The sequence below is a fragment of the Eptesicus fuscus genome, chromosome 19, assembly GCF_027574615.1.
Source record: "Eptesicus fuscus isolate TK198812 chromosome 19, DD_ASM_mEF_20220401, whole genome shotgun sequence".
NCBI lineage: Eukaryota > Metazoa > Chordata > Mammalia > Chiroptera > Vespertilionidae > Eptesicus > Eptesicus fuscus.
Window position 1 is genome coordinate 886,588 of NC_072491.1, and position 10,913 is coordinate 897,500.

At 67.4% G+C, this 10,913-nt stretch overlaps 2 protein-coding genes across 2 annotated transcripts in view; both read left to right on the plus strand.

Annotated features, from left to right (window-relative positions):
* The first annotated feature begins 898 nt into the window (after positions 1–898).
* Positions 899–3,388, plus strand: GML (glycosylphosphatidylinositol anchored molecule like). The gene is made up of 4 exons (XM_054708613.1): positions 899–939; positions 1,493–1,563; positions 1,999–2,106; positions 2,950–3,388. The coding sequence occupies exons 2-4, from the start codon at positions 1,509–1,511 to the stop codon at positions 3,246–3,248; spliced, it is 462 nt and encodes a 153-aa protein (XP_054564588.1). The 5' UTR covers positions 899–939; positions 1,493–1,508; the 3' UTR covers positions 3,249–3,388.
* A 5,776-nt stretch (positions 3,389–9,164) lies between these two features.
* LOC129147268 (ly-6/neurotoxin-like protein 1) overlaps positions 9,165–10,913 on the plus strand; it is a 4,404-nt gene continuing 2,655 nt past the window's right edge. The window contains exon 1 of the mRNA XM_054708722.1: positions 9,165–9,216. Coding sequence (XP_054564697.1) covers positions 9,165–9,216 — 52 coding nt within the window. The remainder of the gene's footprint in view (positions 9,217–10,913) is intronic.

Sequence of the window (10,913 nt, forward strand, 5' to 3'; positions counted from 1 at the left end):
TCACATGGGCCTTTCTGCGGCAAAGGGGGGTCCCCGGCAGAGCCCCAGTGCCCATGGGGATGGGCCCTTCCTCCCAGGACACAGCGGAGCTCCGAGTCCCCGCAGGCCACGCGGACACAGGCTGAGGAGCAGCCAGAGGTGGGAAGAGTTTGTCCCCCACAGGCCGTGTTCTGGGTGCAGCTGAGCTCAGGGGAGGATGACCGCAGAGGTAGGGGTGGGGCCGGTGAGTGTGGCTCAGGGGTTGAGCATCGACCTCGGAACCAGGAGGGCACAGTTGGATTCCCACAGTCAGGCACAAGCCCAGTTTCAGGCTCCATCCCCAGTGTGGGCCGAGCAGGAGGCAGCGATCACTGATCTCACCACTGATGCTCCGCTCTCCCTCCTCGCCCTCCTCTGGGACATCAGCACAAACACAGTGGGAAAGAGGAAGTGGGGCTGGGGTGTCACAGGGGAGCACGCGGGCAGTGGGGACAGTCCCTCCAGCCAGCGAGAGGGGTTCAGAAGGGAAGCAGCGGAGCGAGGACCCCGCACGGGGCCGTCAGCCGCCGAGGGCGGAGCGAGAGGCGCCTGGGCAGCAGCAGAGAAGGGGCTCACCCGCGGGGCGAGGAGACCCCAGGGGAGCAAGTGACCCGCGGGCAGAGGGCAGTGGGGATCACGTCACACCAGCGGAGGGAGAGCCCCACCAAGCCAGGCCTGGACGCAGAAGCACCCCCACATCCCAGGGAAGCCGGCGGGGAGGGGCGCTCAGGGACCTGCAGGCGCCAGCAGCAGAGACCCAGCCAGGAGCGCGGGGTGCAGGCGCAGGGACTTCTGGGAGCGCTGGCGCCCTGGGGGCGGGGTCTGCAGAGGCCCCACCGGCTCCCGTCATGCTTCGCGCAGCTTCTTGGAGGTTCTGCTTCATTCCCCTGACGGTTGGGCCAGCGCAGAAGGTTCTAGAAGGTCAGGGCGCTTTGGGGGCGGGTTCCATAAGGTCAGGGTTCTTTGGGGGACGGGTTCCATAACGTCAGGGCGCTTTGGGGGGCGGGTTCCATAAGGTCAGGGCGCTTTGGGGGGCGGGTTCCATAACGTCAGGGCGCTTTGGGGGGCGGGTTCCATAAGGTCAGGGCGCTTTGGGGGGCGGGTTCCATAAGGTCAGGGCGCTTTGGGGGGCGGGTTCCATAAGGTCAGGGCGCTTTGGGGGGCGGGTTCCATAAGGTCAGGGCGCTTTGCGGGGCGGAGTTCTAGAAGGGCAGGAGCTTTGGGGGCCGGGTTCCAAAGGGTTGGGAGCTTGGGGTAGAAGTGAGACATGGAAGGTTCCAGAAAGTCTGGGCACATCATGGGTGGGGCTGAAGAACCAGACCTCAGCCTTCGGTCAGGGGTGCGGTCCTGGGGGGCAGCCCTGGGACTGGGGCCTGGGCATAGGGGGCATCCTGCCTGCCCAGCTCCAGCCCCGCCCCTGCCCGCCTCCCCTCCCCCTGCTCCGCCCACCTGCGCCCTGGCCTCCTGCCCACAGGTCAGTGCTGCCCGCGATGCTGCTGCTCTGCGCCCTGCTCCTGGCCGGGCTGCCGCTGGGGACGTGCAAGTGTGAGTGCCCGCCCGCCAGGGCTGAGGCAGGGCCCCCAGGGACCCGGGTCCTGGGAAGGATGGGGTGCAGCTCCCACCCCTTCGCCAGTAGGAGCCCCTGGTCCCCGAGCCAAGAGAGGTGGGTGGGGGGTCGGGGGGGGGGGAGGCCTTGGTCTGGAGCCGCGCCCTGGAGGCCCGGGGGGCTCCCACTGCAGGCAGGCAGCAGGGGTGCTGGGTCCAGGGAGATCTGGGCGTACTGGCCTCTGAGGGAGCCGCACCCGCAGAGCAGACGTCTCCGGCCGCCCTGGGGGGTTCCCTGGGCCTGCCTCTGGGAACAGGTGCAGCTCCCGGTAGACTTGGCTGCTGTCCAGGGAGCTGGTCCTGCGCACCCGTCCTCGAGGCCGGGAGAGGGGCGGGGCGGCGAGCAGCTGGTGCAGGAGTGCGCTCTCTCCTCAGTCACCTACAACCTGAAATGCTACGACTGTTCGATCATCAACACCTTCCAGTGCCAGGCGATTAAGACCTGCGAGTATGAGATCAGGCGCTGCATGACCGTCTCCATCCGTGAGTGCCCCTCTTCCCCGCCGCGGGCGGCCCGGGACAGCAGGGGGTCCGCCCCGCAGAGCCACGTGCGGGAGGGCGGCTGGCCGTGGACTTGGCTCCCAGGGTCCCCAGCGGATGGCAGTGAGGCCGAAGCTCAAGGCCTCCACCTGGTGCCCCTGCGGCCCGTGGTTCCTCCTGCCCCAGGGGCTCTGGTCTCCGGAGGCGCGTCCAGCTGCCAGGCCACGGAGTGGCCGCCCCGTGGCCTCCGGGGACAATGCCTGCCCCCCAGGAGGCCGTGCTTCCCCCCGTCGCTCTGTCTCCCTCTCCCTCTCGTCCGTGCACATGTTCTCGGTGAGGACGGAGCAGGAGGAGCAGGGCGATTGGTCAGTGTGGCTGTGTCGCGGTCCGTCACTGTTGGGGGCAGAGCGGAGGTGCCGGCGGGCAGAGGGCACCTGAGGACCGGCTGCTAGTGGAGTCCCGGCCCTCGGGTGGACTCGGACATTCTTTCTCCGTCAGGAGCTCCAGGCAGGGGCCTGGCCGGGGTGGTGCAGTGGTTGCCCTGCACCGAAAGGTTGCCCGTTCGACTCCTGCTCAGGGCACACACCCGGGTCGGGGCTCGGTCCCCATGAGGGTGTGCAGGAGGAGCCGGTAGATTGTCTTTCCTCCATGTTCTGTTCTCTCCCTCTCCTTCCCTCTCTCTGTAAGAGTCCATTTAAAAAGTTAAAAGAAGAAGAATTCTAGCAACAGAGTGACATTCGGGGTGAGGGTGTGTGCACGGCACAGTCCGTGAGCGTGAGCGTGAGCGTGCCCGGTGTTCGCAGCAGAAAGCGGGAAGCGGCGGTTTCCATGTCGGTTCCGTTTCAGGCCTGAACGAACGGGAAATGCTCGTGTACAAGAACTGCACCAACAACTGCACGTTCGTCTACCCGTCCCAGATGCCGCCCCCGGCCCCCAAGGTCCTGAGGACCAACAGCTTCTACTGGGTGTACTGCTGCGGGAACATGGTCTGCAACGTGGGGGGGCCCACCAACCTGGAGCGGGACATCCTTCCCGACCAAACCATCGAGGAGGAGCTCGAAGGGGCCGAGCGGCTGGGGGGCGGGGGGCTCTGGAGGGCCCTCCTGAGCTTCGCCTCCATCCTGGTCAGCGGCGCCCTGACCTGAGGAGTCCTTGCCTCGGCGACGGGGTCCCGCCTCCCCTTCCCCCCTTTCCTCCGAGCAAGTCCACTCCCCTTTGCTGTCTTGTGAGCCAGAGACCCTGCCCCTCAGCCCCGCTGGCCACTTACCCATTCACGTGGGACACAGTTCAGGGAGAATAAAGAGCTTCTGTTGGCTGCTGCCCCCTCGGGTTCTTGGGGGGCTGGTGCTGATGGCTTCTCCCCAACATCGCCGCCCACAGGCAAAGGCACTTTCTCCCCACAAAGCCGCGCAGTTGCAGGGAGGCCTGGAGCAGGGTCCCCGCTGCCCAGAGCTCGGCCCTCGGCCCCGCTGCCCTGCGGGTCTGGGCAGGGCAGCCGAGCAGAGCCTGTGCCTGGCGCCGAGGGCCCTGCCATGGGGCCTGCCCGGCGTCCCTGTGGGTCACCAGGCTCTGCAGGAACTGGTCGTCTTCCCGCAGTGACAGCTGAGGAGGGCGAGGGACCCCAAAGCCCGCTGCGATGGCCTGGAAGTCGGGGAGTCTGGCTGCTGCTGTCACTGGGGCCCTGGTGGGCGTGTCAGGAAAGGCCCGCCTGCTGCCTGCTCCCCGCCAGTTCCTGCAATGGCGGCCCGATGGCGATCCTGGGTAACAGTCACAGCACAAACCGGCGTCTGACAGGGCGGACTCGGTGCTTTAGCATGTCCACAATGTGCCGCCATCACTACCGCATGGCAGGGCACTTCACCCCCCAAGAAACTGCATCCACTATGCAGCCCCTGCTCCCCCGCCGGGCACTGGGCTGAGCTGGCTCTCTGGAGCTGGTGCCGGGCTCTGGGCAGATTCCCAGGAGCCGTGTCTGCAGGGGCGGAGGGTGGAGAGAGATGGGGGGAAGCTCCATTCCCAGCAGGACCAGCAGGGAGGACTCCTGTGGAGATGGAGCCGCCGAGAGTCCCCTGAAGGCCGGACACCCAGAGGCGGTCTCCAGGCCCCCACCCTGAGTCCGGCTCAGCCCGTGGCCTGAGCCCCGCGGCAGCCTCTCCCGGTGGGTGAGGGTCAGGGCAGGAGGCGGAGAGAATGGGGAGGAAGGACCCCTCGCGTGGAGCGGGCGGCAGCCTGGGGCCCTGTCCTGAAGGGGGACACCTGCGGCTGCTCCTCCTCAGCCCCTCCTCCCAGGTCCCGGGAGACAGAGAGCCGTGACTCCTGCACGGACTTGGACTTCACCCCCAGGTTACCAGAGTGGACTCACCAGTTCTCCCGGCCGCTGTCCTCCCCGAACCCCGGCCAGGTGCACAGTGCGGCCTCCGCATTCTGGGGACCCGGTGCTCCTGGATTAGGATTTGGGGTGTGGGGCCCCTCTTCTCTAAGGCCATATTTGGCTCCCACTCCCTGGGACCACAGCGTGGAGAGGGCCGGGCTGTCCCGTGTCAACCCTGGGTCAGTGCTCAGGGCGGGTGAGCAGGTGACAGCTTGGACTCTGACCCGGAGAAGCTCCAAGGTCCCGCAGAGGACCCCGCAGACGGGGTCTCTGGCCGGGGTCTCCGAGGGGGACATTGCAAGGGTTGGCGATGCTAATTGAAGGGTGGTTCTGGAGAAGGTGGCACGCTGCAGGGGGTGGACACAGCGTGTGCGCTCGCCCCTCCTACGCCCCTAGCGGTGGGGCCAGGCACAGCACAGCTTAGAGGGGGTGCTGAGTGGGACAGGGACCCCGGTGGCTGTGCTGGGAGGGAAGGTGGAGGCGTGTCTGTGACTGTTGCAAATGGTAGACGCCCAAGGTCTGGGAGAGCTTCTACAATCAGGTTGAACATGAACCAGGGAAGCCTCATTCAAAAAGGACCGACCCGGCCCGCGTGCCTCGAGGCTGAGCGTCGACCTCTGAACCAGGAGGTCACTGGTTCTATTCCCGGTCAGGGCACACGCCCAGTTCCTTGCTGGATGTGTGTGCAGGAGGCAGCTGATCATGGTTCTCTCTCACCATTGATGTTTCTATTTCTCCCTCCCTCTCCCTTCCTCTCTGAAGTCAATAAAAATAGACTCATACAAAAATGGATCCAGAGGCCCCAATGGGGAGTCCCTGCACAGACCCCCGGCAAGTAGAGGCAGCTATATCGGGGCTCCAGCAGGAAGAGGGGAGTTCCTCCTTGCCAGCCACCCAGCGGGGGCCAAACCCTCGCCAGGACACCCAAACTCTCTTGTTCCCTCCACAGGCCTTGGGGCTCCGTTCAGAGCCCCTCCCACGTCCTCCCTTTTCTCTGTCCAGTCCCACCAGTTTGCAGGACTCTGTGGGACAGCATGCTTGTGCCGAATTACAGTCTCCGCTGCTCCCGAGAAACCCCGCACTACACTGGCTGTGTGGGGTGGGCGGACTGTCCCCGGTTCCCCCTGCGGGCCCCGAGCTGCTGGGACACCCCGGTTTATCCAGTTTGCCGCCTCCTCGGTCCTGGGAAGTACCAGCTGCCCACGCGTAGGAGCACGCGCGTCCTGCATCCTGGCTCCTTGCTGCCCAGACAGCCACCCCCGGGGACCCCGAGAAAATTACCCCCGCTCTCTCCCTCACCCAGTGTCGCCTCCTACAGGCCCCAGAGGGGAGCGGGCGGCGGCTCCTGTGCGGGCGCACTCAGAGGCCGCACCTGAGGCAGCACGGCCAGGCCGGCACGCTCCCAGCTGCAGGGGCCTGGAGCAGTGTGCAGGCCGGGGCAGTGTGCAGGCCGGGGCAGTGTGCAGGCCGGGCAGTGGGCAGGCCGGGGCAGTGTGCAGGCCGGGCAGTGTGCAGGCCGGGCAGTGTGCAGGCCGGGCAGTGTGCAGGCCGGGCAGTGTGCAGGCCGGGCAGTGTGCAGGCCGGGCAGTGTGCAGGCCGGGGCAGTGTGCAGGCCGGGCAGTGTGCAGGCCGGGCAGTGGGCAGGCCGGGCAGTGTGCAGGCCGGGGCAGTGTGCAGGCCGGGGCAGTGGGCAGGCCGGGGCAGTGTGCAGGCCGGGGCAGTGTGCAGGCCGGGGCAGTGGGCAGGCCGGACAGTGTGCAGGCCGGGCAGTGTGCAGGCCGGGCAGTGTGCAGGCCGGGCAGTGGGCAGGCCGGGCAGTGGGCAGGCCGGGGCAGTGGGCAGGCCGGGGCAGTGTGCAGGCCGGGGCAGTGTGCAGGCCGGGGCAGAACAACTAACTCCCAGTGGCCCTTCTGCTCAGGCCACTGGCTTCCCACCAGCCGGACACCCAACAGCTAGGCCCCTGGCGAGGTGCTCTGTGTCCTGAGCAGGCAGGCCTTCCTCTGTCCCCCACACCCTGGTCACAGCTCTGAGACCAGACAGCTCCCAGGGCCAAGGCTCAGGCTGCACAGGGGACCAGGGTCAGGGCTCAGGGTGTGACCAGGGTCAGGGCCCAGGGTGTGACCAGGGTCAGGGCCCAGGGTGTGACCAGGGTCAGGGCCCAGGGTGTGACCAGGGTCAGGGCTCAGAGTGTGACCAGGGTCAGGGCTCAGAGTGTGACCAGGGTCAGGGCTCAGTGTGACCAGGGTCAGGGCTCAGTGTGACCAGGGTCAGGGCTCTGAGTTTCTGCCTGGGGTTAAGGTCTCTCAGTGGAGGGATGGAGCCCCTCTGGGCTGGCAGGACCCCAACCCAGGCCGCAACCCCAGTTCCCTCCTCCCCTGCCCTGCACACCCCTGGGTGGGACACAGGCTCCCTCTCAGCCACGCTGGGGAACAGAGTCCAGCGCTAGGCCAGGGCCAGGGTCTGGGCTCAATTGGTGAGCACCAGTGTGTAGAAGGCGAGTAGCAGATGCCTGGCTAGCTGCAAGGGGCGCTGGGGCCTCCCCGGGGGCTGCAGAGTCTGTGTCTCTCAAGTGCTCATTGAGCCCTGGCCGGGGTGGCCCTTGTGAATAGAGAGCGTCGGCCTCTGGACCAAAAGGTCCCGGGTTCGATTCCGGTCAAGGGCACGGACCTCGGTTGCAGCTCCTCCCTGGCCCTGGGCCCGGGTCCAGGCACGTGCAGGAGGCAGCCCATCGATGTTTCTCTGTCTCTCCTTCTCTCCCCCGCGCTCCCTACGGGTCAGCGGGAGATCCCCGTGAGGAGGAGTGACAAAATGAAGGGAAGGCTGAGACTCAGAGGCTCAGGTTTCTCAGGTCCTGTGAGCGGACACCGCGCCCACAGACCCCCCGGAGACCCCAACGCAAGACACGCTGCGCCTGCCTGCCTGCTGGGAACGCCCAGCAGACTCTCCTGGGGGAGAGTTTGGGGAACCCATCGCCTGGCTTGGCTGGTCCTACTCCTGTCCATGGGCTCCCCCTCTGCTCTCCAGGGTCTCCCCCTCCACCCCAACTTCCACGTCGAGACACGGGCTGCACACAGGGCCCGGGGCGCCACCTGACTGGCCTCTGTCAACGTGGGTCTCCCACACCCCCACACACAGCCTTTCATCCCCGCGCCCCAGCACCGAGGGCCTGGGGCAGGGGGAGCCCAGAGCCCGGCTGTCCCGCTCCCGCAGCTTCTCGGCAGCACCGTCACTCCCAGAGGCCTGGGCCGGTCGCGGGCGGTCACCGGCTGGTGGCCTCAGCGAGGGGCTGCCCTCGGCGGCAACAGCAGCGGCATGTGCGGTGGGGCTCGCCTTCCCGGGAACGCGGGCAGGGAGTGCCAGCGGGAAGGCTGCAGAATGTTCCTGGCCCGGGCACCCCCTGCCCCTCCCTGCGGCCTCGGAGCAGGGTCCAGGGCCGCCCCTCCCAGCATTCCACACGGGGCCGGGCCTCCTGTCTGCGGTCTGGAACCATCACGCCCTCCCCAGCCATGTGCCCCCTTTTTAAAAGATGTTTTATTGATTCAGAGAGGAAGGGAGGAGAGAGGGAGCCATGGACGCTGCCTCCTGCACCCCCCCCACTGGGGATCGCACTCACAACCCGGCACGTGCCGGACCGGGAATCGAACCGTGACCTTCTGTTTCATAGGTCGACGCTCAACCCCTGAGCCCCGCCGGCCGGGGAGCCATGTGCCCCCTGTAGCAGAGCCAGAAATGTTCTCAGATCGGGGCAGAGGGCTGAGGTGGGGTCCGGGGAGACCCAGGCCTGAGGCCAGGACGGCTCCAGGCGGGGCCCCAGGCTTGGAGGGCAGGTGGAGAGGGAGGGTGGGCAGGAGGGGGAGTGGAGTGGATGCCGCACGGTCCTCAGAGCCAGGCCTGGAGGTGGACAGCAGGGACCGAGAGCCGGCTGGGGTGCTGGGCCCCTCAGAGCAGCGGCCGCGGCACCCCGAGGAGGTTGCTGGAATGCAGGGTGTCAGGCCAGCACTGACCAGGTCCCGGGCAGCCACACTGAAGGTCCAGACACGGGTCCAAAGCCAGCTTTCAGCTCCGCGTGCCTCAGTTTCCCCATTAAAGGGGCTGGGCGCCGCCCCGCCTGTCCAGGGCCATGTCCTGCAGACCAGACCCAGGGCAGGGCTGTGTCCCCCAGCCCCCCAGAGTGGGCTACACCCCATAGACCGCCGTCCCTGTGCCTGCTTTTAAAAAATATATATTTTTATTGATTTCAGAGAGGAAAGGTGAGGGAGAAACATCAATGGTGATAGAGAATCATGGATCGGCTGCCTCCTGTACGTCCCCTACTGGGGAGCGAGCCTGCAACCCAGGCATGTGTCCTGATTGGGAATCGAACCCTGACCTCCTGGTTCATAGGTCGACGCCGAACCACTGAGCCCCTCCAGCCGGGCTGTTCCTGCTTCTTGGTCCCCAAGTCCGGCCGGGGGCAGCTGGCCGTGGCGGGAGCGAGGAATCCAAGGCTCAGGACGGAGGGAGGGCAGCGACAGGCACAGTGACCATCGAGAGCACCCCGGGGCCCTGGGGGCGGGGACAGCCGGGCGCCCCAGTCAGGTGGCCCTGCTCCCCAAGCTCATCTCCGGGTAAATTACTAGGTCTGCCGGGCCGGCCGCTGTATAAAGCCGCCCGCACACGGGCGCCCAGTCCCTGCGGCGGACGCCCCACCATGAGGCCGGTGCTGGTGGTTCTGCTCCTGGCTGCGCTGTGCGCCGACGTGGGTAAGGGCCGCCCGCCGGGTGCCGGACGGGCAGGGGCCGGGGCCGCGGGGCCTGTGGGTGGGGGCTGCCGGGACCGAGGCTGAGGCCCCGACGTGCAGGCCTGTGACCCCCTGGGCCCTCTTTCTGGTCAGCCTGGTCCTTGTGGGGCGAAGCAGCAGTGATGGGCGAGGCCGCGGCGCACCGGGCTGCGCGGGGGCCTGGGGTCAGGGGCGTCCAAAAACCAGGAGAGGGAAGGGGTGCTGCCCGCTCAGCCAGCTGGGCCCCACCTGACGGCCTGGCTGTGGCCGTGAGCAGCTGCGCCGGCAAGGGCCCCGGAAACGGGGCCTGAGGAGGGGGTGGCTCAGCCCGTGATTATCAGCTGGATAATTACCCCCGCCCAGGGCTAATTACCCCCACCCAGGGCTAATTACCCCCACCCAGGGCTAATTACCCCCACCCAGGGCTAATTACCCCCACCCAGGGCTAATTACCCCCCGCAGCCTCCCTGGGCGTGGGGCCTGATGAGCCCCCTGACTGCCTCATCAGGAGGGGCGGCGAAATGGGGGCGGCAGCTTGGGGAGCTGGAGGCTTGTGCCCAAGGGCACAGGCTGGGAAGCACCTGCTGAAGGGCCGCGGCTCCGGGACGTGGGACCACCGGGCCTCGCGGGGACCCGAGGCCGCCCGCCCCGCAGCACCCAGGGCTCCGCTGCAGACAGGCCCCGCACAGAGACGCCCGTGTCTTCTTTGAACACATAAATATTTTACATTTTCTTTAAAAAAATTTTTTTTTATTGCTTTCAGAGAGGAAGGGAGAGGGAGAGAAACATCCATGATGAGAGAGAACCATTGATCGGCTGCCTCCTGCACGCCCCCCACTGGGGATCGAGCCCGCAACCTGGGCATGTGCCCTGACTGGGAATCGAACCCGGGACCCTTTAGTCCGCAGGCCGATGCTCTATCCACTGAGCCACACCAGCTAGGGTGAGGCCTATTCTTGGAGGTTCCAGAACCCTGGTCTGGGGAGCAGGGCCTCTGCGCTGGGGGTGAGGGTACGCTGAGCTCACCCTCCTGCTGGCCCGGGGTTCAGCCACCTGCACCCCCCACACGCCACACCGGGAAAGGGGCTCCGACATCAGTGGGTCCAGCCGGGGAAGGTGCCGTCACCCCATGTCACAGGCGCCAGCCCCCAGGTCAGAGCGGGGCCACCTCGTCCTGCAGGGCACGGCACGGGGCACCCCTTGCGAGAACCCCCCAGGGCACCTGGCTGCCTCCCGGAGCCCTGGCACAGGCGCTCCTCCTGCAGCACAAGCCCCACCCGGGACGGGGCTCCTGGCTTCCCCACTTGCACCCCTGCCCCGTCACAGCTCTGGGGTCCTCTAGCCTGGTCCCCGCCGGCCTGCTCCCCGCCCCGCACCTGCTCCCCGAGGGCCCTTTCCCCAGACCGCGCGTAGACACCACCCGAGTCTGTCCGGGGCCGGCTCCAGGGCCACCCACCCCAGGAGGCCTTCCCAGGTGGCCCCGCCTCTATCGGGCCCCGTCCCTCTCGGCCAGGTGTTCCCTGGGCGGCCGGGGGGGTCCCCAGCCCCGGAGCCTTGTGCTCATCTCCCCGTCCCTGGGCCCAGCAGGCGGGGTGGAGGGCCAGGACCAGGGCCTGTGCTACAGGCCCCCCGTGATGGGCCAGGGGCGGGGTCACCGCAGGCCAGGTGGGGAAGGGCAAG

Excerpts from the sequence above, each read along its gene's own strand:
- GML (XM_054708613.1), top strand. The coding sequence starts at position 1,509 with ATGCTGCTGCTCTGCGCCCTGCTCCTGGCCGGGCTGCCGCTGGGGACG. Across the intron at positions 1,564-1,998 it reads GCCGCTGGGGACGTGCAAGT|TCACCTACAACCTGAAATGC; the intron begins GTGAGTGCCCGC and ends CTCTCTCCTCAG. Across the intron at positions 2,107-2,949 it reads CTGCATGACCGTCTCCATCC|GCCTGAACGAACGGGAAATG; the intron begins GTGAGTGCCCCT and ends GTTCCGTTTCAG.